At 40.2% G+C, this 22,500-nt stretch overlaps 3 protein-coding genes across 7 annotated transcripts in view; 1 reads left to right on the forward strand and 2 right to left on the reverse strand.

Moving 5' to 3' along the window:
- plxnc1 (plexin C1) overlaps nt 1–2,865 on the forward strand; it is a 64,599-nt gene extending 61,734 nt beyond the window's left edge. Inside the window, exons 29-31 of the mRNA XM_054625023.1 lie at nt 1,432–1,572; nt 1,654–1,728; nt 2,325–2,865. Coding sequence (XP_054480998.1) covers nt 1,432–1,572; nt 1,654–1,728; nt 2,325–2,429 — 321 coding nt within the window. The 3' untranslated portion in view covers nt 2,430–2,865. The remainder of the gene's footprint in view (nt 1–1,431; nt 1,573–1,653; nt 1,729–2,324) is intronic.
- Nucleotides 2,866–2,968: 103 nt separating this feature from the next.
- Nucleotides 2,969–14,593, reverse strand: cep83 (centrosomal protein 83). 5 transcript variants are annotated; one of them, XM_054625025.1, is made up of 16 exons: nt 14,452–14,585; nt 13,191–13,469; nt 12,270–12,420; nt 11,961–12,053; nt 9,360–9,491; nt 8,688–8,939; nt 8,360–8,491; nt 7,096–7,210; nt 6,110–6,254; nt 5,809–5,958; nt 5,201–5,276; nt 4,945–5,102; nt 4,657–4,786; nt 4,318–4,421; nt 3,890–4,079; nt 2,969–3,445 (listed from the first exon to the last, which is right to left on the reverse strand). In XM_054625025.1, the coding sequence occupies exons 1-16, from the start codon at nt 14,550–14,552 to the stop codon at nt 3,308–3,310; spliced, it is 2,346 nt and encodes a 781-aa protein (XP_054481000.1). In that variant the 5' UTR covers nt 14,553–14,585; the 3' UTR covers nt 2,969–3,307. The 5 variants fall into 5 exon arrangements, with proteins under 5 accessions (XP_054481000.1, XP_054481001.1, XP_054481003.1 ...); XM_054625026.1 differs by having other exon boundaries at nt 13,191–13,397; nt 14,452–14,583; XM_054625028.1 differs by lacking the exon at nt 14,452–14,585 and adding an exon at nt 14,048–14,284 and having other exon boundaries at nt 13,191–13,397.
- Nucleotides 14,594–14,822: 229 nt separating this feature from the next.
- The window catches only part of hcfc2 (host cell factor C2), a 9,039-nt gene continuing 1,361 nt past the window's right edge, over nt 14,823–22,500 (reverse strand). The window contains exons 2-17 of the mRNA XM_054624877.1: nt 21,877–22,025; nt 21,623–21,783; nt 20,952–21,154; nt 20,658–20,742; nt 20,442–20,545; nt 19,955–20,185; nt 19,674–19,844; nt 19,440–19,489; nt 18,318–18,438; nt 17,958–18,014; nt 17,814–17,869; nt 16,998–17,132; nt 16,700–16,885; nt 16,312–16,609; nt 16,126–16,198; nt 14,823–16,029 (exon numbers count right to left, since the gene is read on the reverse strand). Of these exons, the coding sequence (XP_054480852.1) occupies nt 16,020–16,029; nt 16,126–16,198; nt 16,312–16,609; nt 16,700–16,885; nt 16,998–17,132; nt 17,814–17,869; nt 17,958–18,014; nt 18,318–18,438; nt 19,440–19,489; nt 19,674–19,844; nt 19,955–20,185; nt 20,442–20,545; nt 20,658–20,742; nt 20,952–21,154; nt 21,623–21,783; nt 21,877–22,025 (2,090 nt within the window). The 3' untranslated portion in view covers nt 14,823–16,019. The remainder of the gene's footprint in view (nt 16,030–16,125; nt 16,199–16,311; nt 16,610–16,699; nt 16,886–16,997; nt 17,133–17,813; nt 17,870–17,957; nt 18,015–18,317; nt 18,439–19,439; nt 19,490–19,673; nt 19,845–19,954; nt 20,186–20,441; nt 20,546–20,657; nt 20,743–20,951; nt 21,155–21,622; nt 21,784–21,876; nt 22,026–22,500) is intronic.

Genomic DNA, 22,500 nt, shown 5'->3' on the forward strand with positions numbered 1-22,500 from the left:
AAAGACGACATGAGACAAAAATAGGTTCAACTTTAATGTCATGTACATGTACTGAGACAACGGAATTCTGCATTGCATCAAAGCAAAAGTGCAACATTGTACGGTTATGTAATATTTGCATAATAGAATATGGACTGAATATAACATGGAATAAACCATAAGGTGTGTGAATACCTCATATGTTTAAAGTTTTAACATAGTAAGCAGTTAAGGTACAACTATAAAATATACATTGCAAAGTGATATTACAGGTAAAACCAACAGTATACTCTTAAATAAAGATGAGGGGATGAAGGTTTTCTGTATCCTTCTGGTCTTGGAATGGATAGTCCGTTTTCAGCCGTAGCAGTGCTTTCTGGTCCCATGAATTGCCATACAATAATGTGATGTTTAAATGTAATACTAAACATGTCAAAGGTTCCATTAAAACTCATGTCATAGTAAGGGTTGTCATTAAACAAAAATCATAGTATGTTGAAAAAAGTCATAGTATAGTATGTCAAAAAAGTGATAGTATGTCAAAATAGTCATGAAAAATGTCATAGTATGTTGAAAAAAGTCATAGTATAGTGTCAGTATTGTATGTTGAAAAAAGTCATAGTATAGTGTCGAAAAAAAGAAAAAATCATAGTATAGTCTGTTGAAAATATTTGTGAAATAGTCATAGTATATTATGTTGAAAAAAGTCATAGCATATGTCAAAAATATCATTACTATATTTTGACTTTTTCAACATATGCCATTCTTTTTTGTACTAATATATAATCATAGAAAAGTAGTATGTCAAAAATATTAGTGAAATATTAATTTTGTAGTTTTTCAAATAAAGTCGGGGTATAGCATATCCCAAAAAGGCATGAAAAAAGTCATAGTATAGTATGTCGAAGAAAATAGTGTTGTATATCGAAAAAAGTCATGGTATTATATGTTGAAAGGTGTCATGAAAAAAGTCATAGTATAGTATGTTGAAAATATTTGTGAAATAGTCATAGTATATTATGTTGAAAAATGTCTTAGTTTAGTCATAGTATACAATATGTCGAAAAAAGCCACAGTATAGTCATAGTTGACATTGATGAGTCAAAGTATAGTACGTCAAAAAAAGCAAACAAAGTCATAGTATAGCGTGTAAAAAAATGTCAGTTTAGTTTGTTTTTCCTCCGTTTGGTGCTCTTGGGAAAAAAACAACGTAAAACAAATAGATAGTAGCTAGTATGGATAATAAAAAGCAAAGGGGAATGCAATGCTTATCTTTCGTAAAACAGTGTGATATTGTTGTCTTGGAAACATTAAAAATGGCATCCGCTGGGATGAAAAACTCCCCAACGCTTTGCAGACAGAAGACCCTTAAAAAGCACCTAATTGTTGCTAAATTTATTTACTTCTCTAAGTAGTTTAAGTAACCCTATACCTTGATTATTATTGTTTCAGCATGCACCAACCAACAAACTACTCTACGCCAAAGACATACCCAAGTTTAAACAGGAAGTAAAGGCCTACTACAAGCAGATCAAAGACCAGTCACCAATCACAGAGTCCGAATTCAATGAATTCCTGCAGGAAGAGTCAAAGGTATTGTCCATTTCTGTAGAAAATCTTTAAAAATTGGCACAGTGAAGACCAGCAGTGAACAGATGGCTGTTTTCATTTCAGAAACACGAAAACGAGTTCAACGAAGCTGCAGCCCTCAGAGAGCTCTACAAATTCATACCGCGATACTTCACAGAGGTCAGCCCCTTCATCTCAATACTGCTTCACACTGATGTCATGTCTTTTGTTTTTTTAAACTATATTTTTTACTTACAATCGCTGCGTTCTGCTCCACATTGATACCCTCAGTAAAGATGCAGTGAGTTTTAACAGTGTGATACAATTTAATTGACCATAAAAAGTTAGGTCATATCACTTTGGTCCCAGAGTTGATGAGCAATGCTAAAATATATTTCATACTGGATCAGTTTGTACAACTGATCCTAGCTCACCAACATGATGCTGGCATCAGGAGAGACTTGTGAAACCGAGAGCCACAAGACACTCTTTTAGAGGAAATGCACCTTTGATGTACCTCTGCTTTGCTCAGTTATTTCCTGTTCATGTGCAGGGTGGCACTTTATCAAAATGTAACACTGCAAAAGCCTTTACAAGCTAAAAGAACCCTGCTGCTTTTTCATAAAGTTAAACATTTTAAACCACAGTAAAAGGCTTGTTAAGCTGCATGTTTTTGGGATTTACACCTTACATAATTTAGATGAGATTGTAGAGGTGGATTTTATAAAAAAAATGCCTTACAAATGCTCCTTTGGGTGCTTTCTTCTTTTCTCAAGATCAAAGACAAGCTGGACCAAAACGGAGCTCCTACTGAGCTGACGGAGCAACTACATCATGTTAAAAACTTGTTTGATGGACTAAAAAGCTGCTCCTGGGACTGAGCTGCCATCTTTTTACTCTTCCGAATAACCATGGGGAGGGGAAAACCTTTTTTCCCCCAAGCATGGATCATCTCCTGCTACAAAGATGAGGTACTGCCAAACATGTTGGTTATTAGCATTAAAATAGTCTACTTTTGAAGATACTGAAGTGAGGCACAAATCACTTATCAGTAGAAAAAAATGAAAGCACTTCGGAACGGTACGTAATACAACTGTTGATCGGTCATGTGTCTGACAAATGTTCAGTACTGAGAAGGTATGCCAGATATTGAATCAGAGTCAAAACCACAGAAGTCAGGAGAAAGTTGACTCATTGTTTTAATATAAATTAAACTCTTTTCATTACATCAACAGACTGTATGTGCTATGTACAATTCACAGCTTGTAGTGCCTTTTTATCAACTAATCTTTATAAAATCTTTTTTCAAAACAAAAATTGAACCCTGAGGATGTCATGGTCAGTTTTAAAAGTGCAACATCAGATATATGTAAACTTTATTATATTGCTTCCATTTTCACAGGAAAGCTCTTCTCATTTCTCTTTTGTGCCTCCTGCGTGCGCCATATTGAAGGAAGTGTCTGTTCTTTAAACGCATCTTGAGGAGAGAGGAGGAGCCAGATGTATCCCCTGACATATTAAACAGGCGTGACACACGTCACATTAAATTGACTGCTTTGAAGCAATTTATCACTAGATAGTTCAGTCATTTCATGTGTTTGGGTAAAGTAAAATTTGAGGTCTGTTTCCTAGACTCCTCTGTCTCTTCCTTCTCACATCTCAGGTGGGAGGGACTAAGACGCAAGGACAGGAAGCACAAACTGTGAAATGAGAAGTGCTTCATCCCCCTCTTAATGTCTACTGCTACGTAGTGTAGAAATCAGAGGTCAGGCTGGGAACTAGAGTTCCGGTCCCTCTGCACCAGAGAACCCAGTTCCTCCAGCTGCTGCTGCTGGGCGTTCTCCAGGTCTTCCAGCCTCCGACGGAGCAGGGACAGCTCCCTCTGATGCTGCTCCTCCTGCAGCGCGGAGGGAGGAGGGTAAAACAAGCAAATATTACTACGGCCATATTAGCTACATTTATGCTTACCTCCCTCACAAACAATGCAGACCTTGTTATGCCATTCACAGTGCTGCATTTCACACATCCTCCCTTCTGTTTCTGGTTAGTTTCACTGTGGGGAAGCTGCTTTGCTTCTACAGATTGGAGGTTTGATGATTACAGCTTGGGTGTCGTTGTGAATTTCATTGGTTCGTCAGTGGGTTTGTTTTTAAATATATGATTTTCTAACTTTCATCAGCATACGATTGAAACATTTAATTTGTAACTATAGATGTTGTGCATGCTCTACAAAATATATCTAATACTACTGCTTCAGTTAGCTGGGTTTCTTTTGTCTCCATTCAACTATTTACACAGCATTGTCATCACACTACAGACTGATGCCAAAAGTTACGCTTACTGGTATGTTGGCCAACGGCCCCTCAGACCCAAGGAGAAGGAAGGGGGTGGGTGAGGAGGTCAGGAAGGCGGGGCCAGCGCTGTAGGCACCCTGACCACCGAGTAGGAGACGCCGAAACTCGTTGTGTCGTCGCTGCAGCTCCTTCAATCGTCTGTTAAGTTGAGCTTGCTCCTCTGAGAACGACGAACGTCTAGACAGAAAGGGGGAAAAGAGTTTTAATTTGGTGTTTGAATTAAGACTACTACTCACACTAGTTAGCTAGACATGCCAGCTTTCAAGCAGGCCGGTGATTTGAGTTTCCTTAAAATTAACTTGTACTTTACTTGTAGGCATTGTTAAAAAGGACAAAATGATCCAAATGTAAGCAATTGGAGTTTGTTGACTTAACCGTGTCATTTAATTCATTACATGAAAGGTTTGAAGTTTACTTCTTTGCTGCAGCAGTTTGCAGTTCCAGCTCTTCTATCTTGGCCTCCTGCAACTGAATCTTATCCTGGAGTCTCTTCTCTTTGTTCTCTGTCAGCGTTTTCCTCTGTGCAAAAAACACATTATCTGCATGTTACAAGTCTCTCCTGAGACCTTTTCAATATTACGTTACAAATTATGTGAATAAGCAAAGGGACACAATACATTACTGTGTCAGAGTACCCTACATAAGATTAAGATTGTTCTGAAAAAAGTAGACAACTTGTAGAATGAACAAACCTTTTTGTAAAGTATTTGTTTCATCCTCAAACTGCTAAAGACATTGTAAGGAGCAGCAGTACCTTCTTCTGGGCCACTGCTGCCCTCTGCAGTTTCTCTTTGACCTGAGAGTATTTCTGCTGCAGCTCAGCGTCTCGCTCCTGCAGCTTGTGTTTCTCCTCCAACCACTCAACCCGATGGTCCTCCACCAGCCTGGGGGAGGAACAACACAGAGGGAAGAAAAGAGAGCGGCTTAATTGAGAGGGAGGTAATTGAAGCATCATGGTATTTCAAGTATGCATGATTTGATGGCAGTAATTATCTAACCATCATTAAGACAGGAAGTAAACAGACGCTGAGCAGTACGCTACCTCTCTGCCTCGTGTTGGCTCCTCTCAGCCTGGGCTCGGGCCGTCCTAAGATCCTCTCTGACTCGGTCCAGAGTTTCTCTCAGTCGCTGGTTTGTCTCCATCAGGTCACTTTCAGAGTGAGACAGCGTTCCCAGCTGGACACCCAGTTCCTGGTTTTGCTGTTGGATCAAACAAAACTGTTTATTTCAGCCGAAAATCCCCTGGCTTTGCTGGCTGCAGGACAAATGACACTTTGAGGTACTTGCTGTTGACTTACATGCTGTAGGTCAGCGATCTCTGCTTTCTGTCTCTCAAGCTCCTCAAGATGTGAGCTTTGCTGCTGTAGTTTGCTTCTGTAAGACACAAAACAGTTTCATTAATGAGGGAAGTGGATTTCCTTACAATTTATAGATTAAAATGACATGCCATAACACAAATATTTAAAAAAAAATTACTACAACTTTTGTATGATCATAAATTGGGATCATAAACCCAACGTCAACAATACTTGTCCTATGATTTTAACTAAATAAAACTAAAATGGCTAAAGTGCCCCCATGCTGGGCAAGTCTAACCTTTACACCATTTAAGTTGAGCAATAGATTGCAAAACATTGGTATGGGTACAATAACTGGGGTAAAGAGGCTTTTCCACTCTGTAACACAGCTAACCACAGACAGTGATTAGTAATATGTGCAGTAGTCTTACGAACTCTAGTTACACATAACTGTGTCCTCTACATGTACAGTTATTTTTGATGTAAAAGATAACTAATATTAAATAAGGAATTAGCAGCTTGATCTTACTGGCTGTAACCTGTTTTTTTCCACTGAAGAAGGGAGCTGTGTCGGTTTAATAACACTCAACATTCAGTATAAAGCTGACCTCAGGTTCTGCAGTTCCCTGCGGGCTGACTCCTCTCCTTGTTGTGTGATGCGAAGACGTTCCTCCCATTCCTCCTTCTGGGCTTGATCTGCAGCGTCCTGCAGAGCCCTCTGCTGTTCCAGAGCAGCAAGCCGGTTCTCCACCTCCAACCTAACGACAGACAATAACAGAAGCAAAAGGATGAGATGCAGTGGAAGAAAATCAATAAATATTTTTGATTTTGTACCAACAAAGCTTTCAAAATGAAGACTTGCTACCAGGTGACTTATATCAGTAACTGAAATAAAATAAAGGTAATCACTTTTCCTCATGCAAGGTTGCAGTTTTGCGGAATTCCTCCTCGCGGGCCGACTGCACCTTCCTGACCAACTCCCTCTCTTTCTCCACTAGAACTTCCTTATGTCGCTCCACCGCAGCCTTTAACACCTCCACGTCTGCCTGCAGACCTGAGACACAGGAGTGAGCATGAGAATGAAACGGGTTGTTATGATTTACGATTTACTATAGTAATTAGGAAATAGTTGTATATTTATTAAATTTGCTCTGATTAGAAAATAACTTGCCATTAGTAGTTTCAATGATGTATTAAAAGATGCTTAGAGATAGTGTTAGGAAGTTAAACCACTCCTATTTCTCTCTGCGATGTCTATTTTAGGTACCTATGAAAACATCTCCTTTAAACTACTGTATGTATTTAAGGTTCCTGATAAAAATCTGAATTAAAGATTATATTTGAACACATGACAGCGTTATAATTTACCTTTGCTCAATACTCTTTTTACTGAGTAGAGCTTGAACGCAACATGCAAGTAAAAGCATCTGCCATTAATGTTCCGCTGTCTGTAGACGAGACGGTCACTGTGTTTACTCTGAGCAGCATGATGGGAATGAATTACATTAGAAGAGTCTGATTAAGTTAGTTCTTCCAAATGTTTATAAGGTTGTTCCTCCATTGCTTATTTTGGACTTGCTGATATTACAAATTGTAAACTTTTTGTCTTCTTTACTGATACATGTCTCAATGTGTTGCGGTGACATTACTGTCTGTGCTGCTGTGTAACGACATAACACTATCATGTGCCACATGTGTATGAATGTAACCTGCAGATTAATGAGTACATCTCACAACAGTATAGTCAAATTCATACCAGTGCAGTAAATTCTCTACCTTCTGCCTCAGATCAGTTGATGATGTTTTTGAGGAGCACGGTCCACTTCTCACTGCAGGGTGTGTGTGTGTGTGTGTGTGTGTGTGTGTGTGTGTGTGTGTGTGTGTGTGATCCATACCGTCAATCTGCCCCTGCAGTGCGTCCCTCTCTCTCTCCAACTCCCCTTTAGAGCGGGCACACTCCAGTTTGACGCTGGCCACCTCCAGTTTATGTGAATGCTTCAGGCTGTCAATCTGAGAACCACAAAAAGACAAATAGGTCAGGAAGGCGGGGCCTCCTTAAGCTTCAAACCACGAGTAGATAGTGAAAATAGATATTGTTTTGTTCAATTAGGTCACAAATAGCAAATTTTAATTCATTAGGTGTGCAATGGATCACAAAAATCACTATTAGGATTGTATTTGAGTCTTGCCCCAGATCAGCAGAAAAAGGTAAGGAAATTAAACTTTTAGGGTTGGCCAGATCAAATTTTTTTCCCGCCAACACGGATTGGCTCTTGTCACTGAGACATATTGGCCTATACAGATCTATTCAGTTTTTTTTTTTATAGCAGTCAGCATACAAGGCTCAAGTCTATCTTTTTCCCCCTCCATCATCTCCAAAATCATTTCACCGCCCAAAATTCTGTGTAAATTGGCAAAAAATCTAAATGTGATCATTACATTTTAAATGATTAGAAAATAATGCAATGTTTTATTGAAAAAAAATCTTTGGCATTTTTTGTTTTGATTGTGTAATATAGTAAAATGATAACATTAGAATTTTTTTTACTTCAGATAGGTTGAAATTATTTTTGGGACGATGGTGATAAAACATAAGCTTCGTACAGCAGAGAATATAACTAACAAAACAATTAAATCGATCTGTATCAGCCAGTTACGATCAGCAAATGGGGGATCAGCTACTGTCCATTAAACCACAAGAAGACATGGTGTGGAAAGAACAGTTTAAGGTCCAGTCTATGAATTGGCGCCATCTAGTGGTGAGGTTACAGATGGCAACCAAATTTCTACTGTGTGTCAAGCGTGAGCAGAACTATTGTGGACACGAACTCGTGCAACTCTGGGTTTATGTAGAACCATGGTGGCCTACTCCGTGAAGAAGACCCACTCTGTAAGAAGATATAAACGGCTCATTCTAAGGTAACGGGGAAACAAAAAGAGTTTCTTATTTGTACGCGATTGTACACTAAAGGACACAAAACTATAATAGGATATTCCATTTCTGCCTATACATCCCTCTAAATGCTACACACTGGCTCTTTAATAACAAAAAATATAATGTTTAACTAATCCTAGATAGACAAAAAGCCAGACAGTGGTGTGTATTGATATAATATATGAAAAAGGAAGGGGTCATAGGTAAAAAAAAAAACAACGTACCTGACACGTTAGCGAGTTGACCTCTCGCTCAGCTTTGTGCAGTCGTCCAGTGAGCTGGCTGTTCTGCTCGTGTGTCAGATGAAGCTCGCTCTCCATTCGCTCCAGCTGTAGACGCAACGACTGACGCTCCGCCTGTCGAAACAACAACCAATCAGATCCAACAATCAGCAATTAGTTGAACTATTTTCCCTGTCATATTTATTGGAAAGTCACCATGCCATCAAGATGAAATGTACTCATCCTAAAGAGTGGGTAAGGTAAGTTATTGCTGCAGTAATTAACAAAAATATAAAGCACACAAAAACAGAAGAAAGTGCAGACGTCTCACCTCCAGCGACTTCACTGCAGCCTGAGACTCTGTCAGCTGTCTGATCTGGATGCGTTGGACGTTCTCGGCCTGCTGGCCTGAGTTTTCTTTCTGGGCACGAAGCTCAGCCACCTCTGCCTCCAGACCCTTCAGCCGCAGGTGGAGCTGGGCTTTCTCCCTCAGCAGAGCCTCCACTCGTTTCCCATCACGCATTGGGTCTGAACCCTGGTACTGAGCCACCACGTCCTCTCTGTCCTTTTCCAGACGAGAGATCTGATGACAGCAGGGGGTCATTTTGATTTAGCATCTACTTTTGTCATTAGAAATCAGTTTGTGGCGGCTGTGGCGTAGTGGAGAGTTCTCCAATCAGAAGGTCGGTGGTTCGATACCCGGCTTCAGCAGTCGATGTGTCCTTGGGCAAGACACTTAACCCCAAGTTGCTCCTGAAGGCTTGCCATCGGTGTGGACTGGATGTTGCATGAATGTTAGTTAGAGTCTGATGGTGGCACCTTGCATGGTAGCCTGTCATCAGTGTGTGAATGGGTGAATGATATGTAATATACTACTGATTGTAAGTCGCTTTGGATAAAAGCGTCTGCTAAATGACTGTAATGTAATGTTTACAACAACAACTGGTATTTAACTGAAAAGCACAAACAATCCAAATGCTGACCAACCGAACAACAAAGTTACCTCGGCTTCATAGCGGATCCTCCTCTCCTCCAGCATATGAGCCTGTTCTTCTCTCTGGTGGTCAAACTGGGACTTCAGAAAGGTGAAGTCATAGCGCAGCTTGTTGTACTCAGACCTGTACTTCTCAGTCTCCTGAAACAAAGGAACACAAAAACACAAATTACCCCCAAATCAGTGAGAGGAGAGCAGGAGTGAGCATGGAAATTAGCTTTAAGGCGTTAACTTTCAATGATTGTCAAAAGGCTATCAATATCAATTGGTAATCTTTTTCAAAAGCATTTTATTATATTTTTGAAGTGATCTTTACATCATGTCAGCAATCAATAAATACTGACAATTAAAGATAAAGATCGGGTAAATGTGGCTGTAGCAGGACTGTAATAAGTATATCAAATCATTTCATTTAAGCCGAGACAGAGAGGCCACTGTTCAATCAAAACAACAATGGTGGCTCCTGAAGAAGTTAGTGTAGATGCTGCAATAGCATCAGTTATATCACAACTGCAGAGTATTTCTTCATTGACAGGGTAGCAAAGGACGGCACTGAAGGCTTTTCTCCCGACTGACTCCGGTAAGTTTGATAGTGAACAGATGGTTCATCCAATCACCTGCCACACACCTATGAAATTGCTGTCAGTTTCCAACGACAGCTTCGCAGATGGTTCTGTGTATCAAACCATCTGGCAGGTCAGGTTATCAAGCCAGCGCCTCATCCAAAATAATAACAAACAGATATTTATTTACCCGGACTATATGGCCACAATAAGGAAACGGCCGGCAGCTTTTAAGAATCAAGAAAACTGCTAAGCTGACCAAACACCAGATGGTTTGGGCAGCAGCAGTTCTTTGGTCTAACAGATCCATGAAACAATTTCTCAATTTTCTCATTCTTCTAAAATTGATTATTTCTTAGACAACATTTATCCATTTCCATCAGTTACCATTTCACAATTGAAGTACCACTGTACTGTTACATGCACACATTTTCCTGATAATGTACTGCCTCGACGGTCATGGCAGGTTGACCTCTCCCTATCGTTAAGTACTAAATAAAAATAAAAAAATCTATCTCCAAATAGACATCTTCCTCGTCATGAATGACTGTCCAGACATACCACAAGGTCCCATGTGGGGAAACAAGATAGGAATCTACTTAGAACAAAACAGAAAATCTATGAACATGGAGACGAAGCATCAACTCAGACAAATGTCCAGTAATTTCCAAATAAAGATAAATTCCTGCCCAGATACAATCAGATGCAACCCACAACCTATTAATCAATCTAAGAAATACTACTCAGAGTTGTATCTCTGAGATGTAAAAAAAAAAACCAAATAGATGTACAATATTTATATGCAGTTTTTCCTTGAAACAATAGATATTCCCACCCTCAAGTCAGACGTTCACACTTCTCTGGATAAACCAACTACCAGCGGAAAAATACAAGCCACAATTCACTCCATGCAGAGTGGACGATCCCCAGGTCCTGATGGGTTTCACAGTTGAGTATCACAAGGCTTTTCCTTCAAAACAAGCACCCACTCTTAAAGCAATATATAACAATCAGTAGAAAATGAATGGCTACCACCAAACCTCACACAAACAGCTATTTTCGTATTTAAGAAAAAGTAGAAAAAATCTACTTGACTGTTCATCAAACCCATCAGGCTGCTTGTCACCATATTTGTTCAATTTAGATATAAAACCTTTCGCTATTGCGATAAGATAAGAAATGATGAGAGATGTTTGAAGGTAGGAAAGCAGGTTTGGTTTTAAATGTAAAGGAAATGATTCTCTGATATACCATGCCACCTGATTAATGTTTATCATATTTAGCAAATCGCTACTGTAACCAAACTTTATGCAGTGCATCCTTTATTATTATTTTATCCACTTTTAGTATTTAAATCTTTAGTAAATATATTATTAATTTCCCTTCCATTTCATTCTCGGTAATTTCCTAATGTCAAAGTTATTCGCTTCTGAGGGCGCTAAGTCCTAGGGGAGCTAGGAAGGGATGACGTGTGGGTACATTGCAGGGTAATGTCTGTACAAGTCCAGTATTGCATATTTGTGTACATGTTTATATAATGCAAAACTCCTTCTTGACCGTTGCTATGAACCTAAAAGCCATAACCGACCTACCAACATTTTACTTCTTCGGTAGATGCCATTTGCAAACATTTATCCATGTACATTGATAAATATGGTAACTAATTCCATATTGACATAATCAATATGGACATAATCCATAACAGTAAACATGAAAGAACATCCTGTTTTTTAGCATTATCCCACTGTTTAGTGGTTTATATCAGTGCTGCATTACATTGCGTGTCTTACTGTGAATCATACTGACTCCCATAGGCAGTCTTTTGAGTTTCCCCCAGGAATTAATCATTCAAAATCAATTATCATATCCATTTCTGACATCCATAATGCCAAGGGGAATTGTACACTGGGTAGAAACTCTATTAATGACACCAGTGCTCTCTCTCTATCGCTCATGGGTAATGTTGATACAAAGCAACTGTTAATAAAAAGAAAATATATGTCACAAATCACTGAGCTAGCATACAGAAACAGACAAACGGACTGACCTCCTCCAGTTTATTGAACCTCTCTCTGACTGGAGCCTCCATTTCCTGTTGCACCTGAGCTCTGAGCAATTCCAGTCGCTGAGGGGTCATCACCTGGTCCACACAGACACATAAAATTGTTTCGAGAAAGTCAGTGAAAGTCAAGTTGCAGAGATACTTTGAAAATATTAAAAGAAATCTCGACCAGACTAGAAAAAAAAAAAAACTCTCCTTCTGTTTTGACCTGTGAATGAAACCCCTCATGCAAAAGCAAGTATGGTAACAATCAAAGAGCAGAAGATTGTATCATTCCCACAAGTTTTGTGGTACCTGCAGTCGCAGCTCTTCCAGCTCCCTGGTTTTGTCCAGCAGTTCTCCTCGGAGCTCCGCCAACAGCAGCTGCAGTTTCTCCTGTTGGGCCTGTCTGTCGCTCAGCAGACGCTTCAGTTCACCCTGCGCCTTGGTGAACTCATCCTGCAAGCTGCAAGAAAGATAGCAGGTAGACATGGGAGGATATGAAAAATGTGTTTCATGATTATCGTTGCATTCAAAATTATGAATCACGATATAAGTCCAATAATCACTTAAATGTGCTTAAAACTCTTAAAATGAAACTAAAACATACTGGAATCACTTCACCTTACATATTGTTAAGAAATACACATTTTCTTGTATCACACTTACCTCATTTAAGTATCTTAAATACTTATTATTTAAGTATCTTAAATGAGGTAATTATAAATCATAAGGTCGCCCTGGTCAGTATAAAAAAAGCATAGTTACTTTTTTTTTTTAAATAGCAAAATTGTATAAGTCTGTTTTTTCTTACATGAAAATGTTATTGGGAGTGTTTTTTATCCTGATCTGCAATACAATCCTTTTCATCCCATCCCTAATACCAGGGCTGGGAGTGAGCACAGTACAGTAACAACAGATACCATGACGACATGGGGAAGCATGTATGGTGAAAAACAGAATTATGTGCACTTTCTTATAACTACAGATTTTGCCAAATAAAATCATAGCACTTGTCAGTGTTGTTGATGATGATATGTGGTTCTGGAGAAATGGTTTCTTTTCACTTTTTTCTTTACGTCTGACACAATATTATGTTATTTATTTATATATTTATATTATATATATATATATATATCATATACCAATAATAGCTTTAAGAATATATATCAATATCAAACAAAAGACAAAGACTGCCATAGGACTAAAATAAAGTTTATCTTAACACAAATGTACCTGGCATGTTCAGCCTTTAGTGTCTGGTAGTTGGTCCTGTGGTTTTCGCACTTCATCCTCTCATCGATAAGCATCTTCTGCAGCTCCATCTCTGCTCCTCCCAACCCAGCAGACAACCCCAGCAGGGCGGCTGACTTCCCCATCCCGGGCTCCAGGTTTGGGAAGATAGGTGCAGACTGGCCGAGGGCAGAGGAGGTCATTTCACCTCTGCAGCAAAGAGCCGGAGCCAAGCGGAGATAAAGAAAAGCTGGGTGAACGAAGCACAGGGAATAGCTGTGTCTGTGATTTAAAACAAAGGAAAAGTCAGCTTTCTGTTCTCAACAGTGACAAGAATTGCCTGCACTCTCTCCAAGTGTGGTGAGGTGCTCTGAGAGGGCCAACATGTGCCTGGTTTTGTTGTCAGTTGGTTACCATGGTGGCTTTGAGAGGAGTCCCCCAGCTACTTGTTAAATCACAACCTCTTAGCAGCCAGTGCAAGGCTCTGAATCAATCTCAAGTGATTAGTTGTCTCCATCCCCTGGCTTTTATGTCCTCTGTGGATACGCAGGCTGTGATTGCAACTAAAAAACACTTTAACCACTTAACATAAAGCATCAAATCCATTCCTGAAAGTCAATGTTAGACCAAAGTCATTCTGAGACTAGATTAACACAACAATAACCTTCTAGATGAGTTTCAAGTTTCATAAGCAAACAGATAAACAATTCAAGAAATAAAGCTGAGTAGGTTCGTTAACCTGAGAGTCACAAAACAAAGTCGGACAAACGTTATTGAACATTTACTTAATGTGCACTTTTTGTGTATTGATACTCCTCGTAGCGTTAACTTTAACCTACATCATCTAGCACCGGACTCACACAAAGGGGTCCTGATGGTCCTGATGGGTCAGGTCCTGTGAGTTGATTTTAAATGTCGCGGCTGTTTACACGATATGCTAATTAGCTTGTTTGTTATCGGACAGTTTACTTGCAAAGGCAGGTCGCTGCACTTTAAACGAGAAACTGTTGCCTTTCAAACATCTTTTTTTCTCAATGAAAATGTAAATAACTAACAGTTCAAACGAGACTCTGAGCGACTGAACGCTGCAAGTGACCTGTGAGCTAAACCGGAAGTAGGAACTTTAAGGTGAAACACGCACAACCACGTGTAGTCCAGAGCATATTTGAGTTTCAAAGAATGAATTACGACCCTGTAAAGTCTCATTAAACAGCAACATCATTTAAATTACAGTCTGTGTCAGCTGATAGTGGAAACCACTAACCTTTGGTTGGACTTAGAGCTTCCTTTACTGCTTTCTGTTTGCGCTGCTAGCTTGCTAACCTTTGGACTACAAACTGTGGGCTCACGGGAGTTTTCTCCCATGATGCAGTTCTTCCCTTAAAGGAACAGCTGACGAAACTTCAGTCAACGCGTTCGAAGGTTGAGGGCGGACTTGTCGGCGTCATGACGTTTTGTAGTCTCATTTAGCGACCGCCTCTTTAATACAGTTTTACACGTTTCTAGACGTTTCAAAGTTAACGAAAGGTTTGTCTACCTACGTATATATTATCCTAGAACAAACACATTTAAATATAGACGCACAATATATTGAAAAAGCCAAATGCAGGTCATAATGTTCAATAGGTCCCCGTTTTTACACTTTTATTATTTCCCAATGAGAACAAAGTAAACTGCATTCAAAACACACTGCATCTTAAATGCTCATCTGTGGCAAGAACGAGTGAATTTACCTCTTAGGGACAATAAACACTCGAAACAGGGATCAATAAAAGTCTGCAGCTTAATTCAATGGAGAATGTTAAAGCCAAAAAACACTGTGCATATCCTGACCAAATCTTCTTCAACCAGAAAGTTAAATGTAATATTTTCATACAAAAAGAGTGTGCTCTTCTATGGAAGAAAATAATCATTTTTTATAGCAAGAACATGAAGGGATGCAGCACTGGTCTCAATGATTTGAGGTCCAGTTAACAGTCTGTCCACAAGTTCCTTCACTACACCGGTTAAAAAGACCTGTAATAATTCCAGGGTCCAGATATGATGGAGGAGGATAGGGAAAATAATAATAGGACTTCTTGCACATTAAGTGGTGCGCTGGTCAAACCAGTGACAAAACAATGTAGATACTGTAATATCTTTTGCAACTTTAATCAATATCAGAAACAGAAGTAGAACTCTATTCTTTGGTTGCAGTCGTAACATTTTTTTTGATTTAGGACATTTTTTTTCTCAAACTTGTAAAAATTGTGTAGTGAATATTCAGATGGTAATGATAATACAAATAAATGCTACAAAATCACTTACAAATAAATGTGACGCAGCATTGTAATGGATAGTGAAAATATTTGTATCAACTTATGTGTACAATAACAAAACACATCAACAAAGATCTTAAACCAAACCTGAATCATAGTAAATGATCTGATGGTAAAACAACAATAACAGTTCACTGTACACAAAACTGGTATTTCATACCCTCACTGTGTCAATTGGATTTTAAAAGTGGTCCATTCTAAAAAAATATTTTCTTTCTGATGTCCTGGTCCACCTGTATTTCATTCAAAACTACGAAATACTTCAGTGGCTGATGCAGTAAATCCTTTTTTTGTAGTTACATATTAGTTATTATTCCTTAACAAAACAACTGCTTAAAATAGCCACATGGTGAAACTTACTATGAAAATCTATTTACAAGGTAATAATACATAAAAAAAATAAATTAACAAAACTATCTAGGGAAATATACAACATATCAGTGGGGTACTTTGCCAACTTCCTGAGTGCACACATCATCTTTCCCACAACACGGTTTCATCGGTCCAAACATTTTCAACTGGAGCTGCAAGAAAAAAGCAAAAGCAAGGGACAATTCAATAATAAATCCAATTATAGAAAGTGAAAATGAATAGAGCTCATGAGAGGTCACTGTGGTTACCTGTCAGCAGCATCCTGGTCGGCCTCAGCATTGCTGTCGGCTTTAGATGCAGACGCTCGCAATTGACTGAGATCTAAAAAGATAGAAACAGGAGTTTGAATCAGGTGTGGATCAGACTACAACAAATAATTGAATGTGAAAAATGAGCAGAACCCCCCCCCCAAAAAAAAAATCTAGCTCCTCCACCTTGAATCCAGCGGATCTGCGTCGCTGGGCCGTACCCCTGCTCATTCTTAGCAGCTATGCGGAAGACTACAGCAGGTCGGTTGGAGGCTGAGCAGTCGATTTGGGCGTTATCCAGGTGGGTGGAGCTTACTGAGCAGGACATCTTGGTGCCGCGGTAGATCCTGATGAAGGCCATCTGACCCGGACGCTCCGAGCTGGTGGTCCGGCTCTTCCTTACCGCCATGTACATGGAATACTCCAAGATCCGGCCTGATGGAGAAGGGGGAGCCTCCCATGTGATGTGGACGGATTCATTGGCCTAAGGATTATTAGGGAAAATGTGAAGAAAACAGAAACTCTTTCTTATTTCATCAACAGCTTTTCAGTCTGACAATCTTTGATGTGGCACCTTGGTAATTCTGACAGCAGAGGGCGCTCCAGGGAACCCAGGTTGGCAGGTCTTGAATTCGTTGACGGGGCTGAAGTCTCCCTTGCCAAAGTAGTTGATGCCTGCCACTCTGAACCTGTAGGTCTGACCTGGAGTCAGCTCCTGCTTCTCTCTGCTCAGATAGTCCTGAGGCCCTGGAAGCTTTCTCTGGAGGACGGGCAAATGAGGATGTGTGTTAAAAGAAAGGGACGATCTGGCATCTGGAGGCCCAATCAATACGTACTCTGTTCTACTGTACAGAAGGTTGTTTCTTTTTTACCTCTTTAGTGTTTGACGGCCGGCTGCTGATGGCTGCAGTCGCCTGGTCACTGTCAGCAGGTAGAAAGTAGTGGCTGACCTCAGAGAAGAGTGTTTTGAACACACCAACATCAAACCACACAGCTTCGTCTGGATTCTATTGGACCGGGAGGAGTTTATAGTTTTAGTTTAGATCAAGCCAAGTGAGAGTTAATAATAACCATTCCGACACGATTAAGGGATGGGCAAAATATTAAATACACTGAATGTATTGAGGCTCGTTCCATCGTGAACATCCAGCGCAAATATCAATTGTCACGTCATTATTTTAAGCTGCCGCCCTGAGACTCGCTTGGTGTTTTGCTTCTACTGCGGCTCTCACCCCTCACAGACACACACGCACACACTCTCCTGGATGAGTGTGCATGCGGTATGAGCATGGCTGTGCATGTGGCGTTCATTTTTTTATATCTGGAGGGAAGTCTGGAGAAAAGCGAATAAAGTGTTGCGACAAAGCGAGTTTATACGTGTCGAAGTTGGAAACGGCAAAAGAAATGCAGCCTCCACATAGAAAAAGATGGTCCAACTAGCCCCCACGTTGGTTTGAAGTACGTGTGTATACTAGGCATTATGGGAAGAGCATGTTAGAACTCACTTCAACATAAAAGTGATCTTTCTGTGAATGCAATGTTTTGTCATTGACTTCCAAACATTTTTTTAAAAACTTGGTTAAATCTAACAGTGTTTTCGGGACAATGTGAAAATATCAAGATATTGTAGCATAGCCACAAATATAGAGGTATTATTTATACACCATATCGCCCAGATTTATTCTGACCTGATGGGTATGGGCGTAGAAGTCTGTTGTCTTGTCAGCTGGAACAGGTTGTGACTCTGTAGAAGCAAAGGAAAGTCCACATAAATTTCCCTTTACAGAGGGATGCAGTCTGATTTATCACTGACATTTGAGCATCATCATTACCTGGCTGGTGCTGAGATGAGCTGCTGACCTCTGATACTGATGTCTCCTGTCCAGCACCTACAACCAGCACACACACAGAGAGAGGGGGAAAGGTAAGTGGATCAAAGCTGGGAAACAGCCGTACTGCTCAAGCTGGAGGGAGAAGACTTTTCTTATTAATTCTTATTTGACAGTTCAAAATATCGTATATGTAATAGAGCAAGGTGTTTATAACTGGGGGTAATACACTGGGATAATGCATTTATTGCTGCAGCTGTATTCATTTACATGCCTACTACATTTTTTTTATTGTCCCTGACAATTACATTTGTGGAAGCACAAAAATCATCCAGTATATAATCACTTGACAACAAGACGTACCGCAGCGTTTCGTGTCAGAGTCCTTCTCTCCCTCCCTCCCAGCACTCGTTCCTCCTTGTGCTTTGGTCTCTGCTGAGCCATTCACCGATTCTGCCATAGTTTTCTGCTCTGCTGAAGCATCCTGAAATTCAGGGGAAAAAAATTAAGCACAAGAAACTTCTATGAATTATTAAGTTTGGTTACTGACATTGATCTTCCACAATCCAGTTTTACTTATCGGGGCTCACAACTGCAACCATTTAGGTCTCAAATCTGTCAAGTGCAACTAAACAATTTCATTGGTTTCACCGGTGCGTCTGACATTTTGCAGGTCTTTCTCTGTGTGTGTATGTGAGTAGGGTTATTTTTTACCCAACCCGCAAAAAAAAAAAAAAAAAAAAAAAAAAAAAAAAAGTATTTGCCCTGCACTCTTCAAACTGCATCACAACCCTAAAACATACTGGTGTCTGTGTAAATATATTAGGCAAGCACTGCTAACTTTACAAAAAAAAAAAAAAAACTTTGGAAAAACTGGATGGAAAAAGTTCAGTTAAACTGTATTAAACTCTTAAACCCTATTCTCAAGTAAACAGTAATTTGTAATAAATCGGGAGGTCGTCTGTGATCTTAATCCCGTGCCAATCTGTCATGTCTGTAATTTGGCAAGTAGAAATTCCACCGCAAATGCCTTTTTTCTACCTCTTTTCTGGTCGAGAATTATGGAGGCTGTGCTGGCAATTAGAAAACAAACCCTTGACAGCATATTGGGAAAAAAATTAAGAGGTTAATCTTGCTACCCAGCATGGAGACCCATTGGCTCAGGAGCAAGAAGTCTTGGTGAGTATTACTTAAAGAGGTGAGGTCTCACAAAGAAAGCTAATAGAGAAAAATGCAGTAGAAGTATGAGTAAATTGCCTTTTGAATTATTCTCTCTGATAAAACCATTCTAAACATCAGCTTAGTTTGAAAGCCCTGTAGAAAAACAACATCATGATGGGTTCAAGTTCAGTCTTAAAAGAAAAGTACCGACATCTCTGTGGTTGGTCTGCTGCTAGATTAGATATACAATTCAGATTATCTAATGATAAAATGGTGTAATACTACATGTAATAACCTAAAGCATGTTAAGTAAGTCACATCTACCTGGGGCGATGATTTCGGTTCTCCAGTTTGAAGCTGAAGAGACTGGACACCTGAGAAAGTACCGAAGGCAAAAATGTTCTTTTGTGTTAATGTATTCTACAGGCAGTAAAATTGCTCTGTTAAGTAATTTATTTTCTTTTTCATCTTCAACTATTCCATGCTTTTTTGCCGTGTCAGGAGCTTCACTGCGGGGAAGCTAAATATATGCACTCTCCATACCTGCAGAGTCTTTACCTTTTGCGCCCAGTCCATCTGTTCCAATTGGACCAACTATTTTTGCTGGTGGAGGTGCAGGCTGGATTTGAAGGATGTAGTAGTCTGCTGCTGACAGGGGGCGCCACGCCACATGAAGCATGCTGACTGTGGATTTGATAAGCAACGCTGCCTCTGGGGCTGCTGGTCGATCTGAGGGTAAAAAACTAAATATATTTAGGAACTGTATAAAATCCAAATAAACAAGGCTTCAGTGACAAATCACGTGAAGCCTCTCTTAACAGCTAGTTCTCAGTTCTCACCTGTCTCCAGGTACCAGAGGTCCTTGCAGCACACCTGGTAGTTCCAGCTCCTACGGTATCCGTCACGGCCGCTCCAGATGTAGATCCTGGACCCGACAGTGGCAGCACAGTGTCCGGCCCTGGCTTTGGGTTGACAGGCATACGGATCGTCACTCTGGGGTCCCTGGCTCTGCAGTTGGGCCTCAATATTGTCTTGCTGCTCTGGGCCCAGGTTCTGCCAGCTCATTGTGTCTGTGACAGGAAAGCATGGCAGAAGTGAACATGCTGGCCTCTGAACGATGCAGAAACCCCATGGGCTAATTAAGAAACAATAGGCATCATAGCTTAAAGTTCCCCCTCCAGCAGAGGTTTAAAAGTTAAAAAGAGGGGTTGACAAAACCTCATGTTTTTTCCCCAATACTGAACCAATAAAAGATGCTCTCCAGGGCTTCACTCTGCATGAAAAATCTGACCAGAGCGTGGAATATTTATAGAGAAATGTACTGACCTAAGTTTAGTACACTTAAAGAGTCACTGCAGATTGATTCAGTTCCTAAAGCACTGTTTTTGTCTGAAGATGGCACAGGAATCCAGCCACCAAAAACATACATCCTGCAGACAGAAGGACACAGCAGTTTGTCAAGGCTAGCCAGTTCAGGTGTTACATACAAATTAGACATCTGCTCTAACAGAGATACAACACAGATGATGACAGATCTCTTACTTGTTTCCAATGACATTGGCAGAGTGAAGGCTTCTGGGAAGGGGCGTGGAGCCCTTGGTTTCAGGCATTGACCAAACCATTGTGTCTGAAGAAAGGGAAAGGAAAATGATAAGGAAGATTGAACGTTACAGCATATAGTTTCTCACAACACGCAAATATGCAAAAAAGCTTAACCTACCACAGTTTTGTATTCAATTCAATAGTACTTCAACAGTAGCAACTGCAGGATGTCAAATGTTTAAATTTTCCTTTTTGAAACTTTCAGATATAATCTGTCAAAAAAAAAAAGAATACCGAGGTCAAGCTGCCAGAGGTCGTCTAACCGGCGTCCTTGCATCCCTCCAAAGACGTAGAGCTTTGGGGAGCCGAGACCAGTGTAGGCAACCGAGGTGTGGGACTCCCGCGCTGAGGGACCACCACCCTTCGTCTCTGGGATGCTCCAGCTTCTTGCCCCCGATAACGACTGCAGCTCCAGCTCATAGAAGTCACCCATGTATCTATGATAGAGAAAAGTCCAACTTATTAATGCAACTGTCTTCGTAGAAGATAAATATCAAACCGAATAGTCTTAATGCTGTTTAGGTGTAAGGTTTTACTGAATTGTGAATTTGCACATGATCAACAAGTCACTCGAAGCCCATTCTGGTTCCAACCCTGATTTAAAAATGATAATTGATCAAAAGGAAAACAATCTGCAAATACTGTGATAACTGCTCAATAGTTTCACTCATTTTGCAAGATTTTGTTTTGAAAAAATACTAGTCTGGTTTTAGCTTCTAGCAGGACAGTATTTTAAGCTTTTCTTTGGCATACATCAGTGTGAAATTAATATCTTCAAAACTCCATATCCACACACTAATCAGACACAAACAACCAGTCTGCCCTGCTTTTAGGTTTTGCTGAAATACCCAGTGAAAACAAACCCTTCATTAAATTATTTTTTCTTGTGTGTATGTTCACAGTACCTCGCTACATTGCCGTTGGGGTCTTCACTATCATTAGCCAGCCCTCCAAACAGGTAACACTTGTTACCCACAAGAGTCAGGCTGTGTCCAATCCGAGGGCATGGAGGCAAGCCATTCCTGGGGGCTCTGGGCTTCAGCTTCTTCCACAGCCAGCGACTAGCCTAAGCCACACAGGACCAAAGTCAAGATTTTAAAATGATCTTCATTACAGCAACTGGGTTGGAATCACAACTGAAGAACTGTGACGGCATTACCTGAAGTTCATAGAGACTGTTGGTGTATTTCCCAAACTCAACCATGCCGCCAAAGACCAGTATCCGGGTGCCTTCACAGACGAAGCCATGGGCAGCACAGCCGGGTGGGATGTCACCCCTCACCGCAGGCAGAAACCACTGCTTTGAGACTGGACAAATGAGCAGATGTCAGACATTTCAATAGACAGAACAATCTGGTCAATGCTGCTGTTAAGATATTTTATACAAACTGTCTTAAAACAATTCTTACACAGCTTATTTTTGCAGTAGCAAGATAAATATAACCTAAAACACAACCTCACCACAAAAGAGGACTTAATGCTAACACTAGTAAAATGTAATGTATTGCACAATGGCCTCCATGGCCTAATTTAGACAATATCGTGTTCAGCAGTCACGTCACACCCACAATGCACTGCGCTCTCTGTGCAACACATTCATATCGGACTACAAACACCTGTCTCACGCACTGGCGACACTACAATGATTAGTACAAAGCAATATGTTTAAAGCTTTATTTAACTGTTTTGTTTGTCACAAGTTTTTCATTTAAATGGACCAAACAAATGACATACTACTAACTCGTAGGTAGTTTATGGTTTTTCCTCGTCAATGACATACTAC

Source organism: Anoplopoma fimbria, chromosome 23 (genome assembly GCF_027596085.1).
Source record: "Anoplopoma fimbria isolate UVic2021 breed Golden Eagle Sablefish chromosome 23, Afim_UVic_2022, whole genome shotgun sequence".
Lineage (NCBI taxonomy): Eukaryota > Metazoa > Chordata > Actinopteri > Perciformes > Anoplopomatidae > Anoplopoma > Anoplopoma fimbria.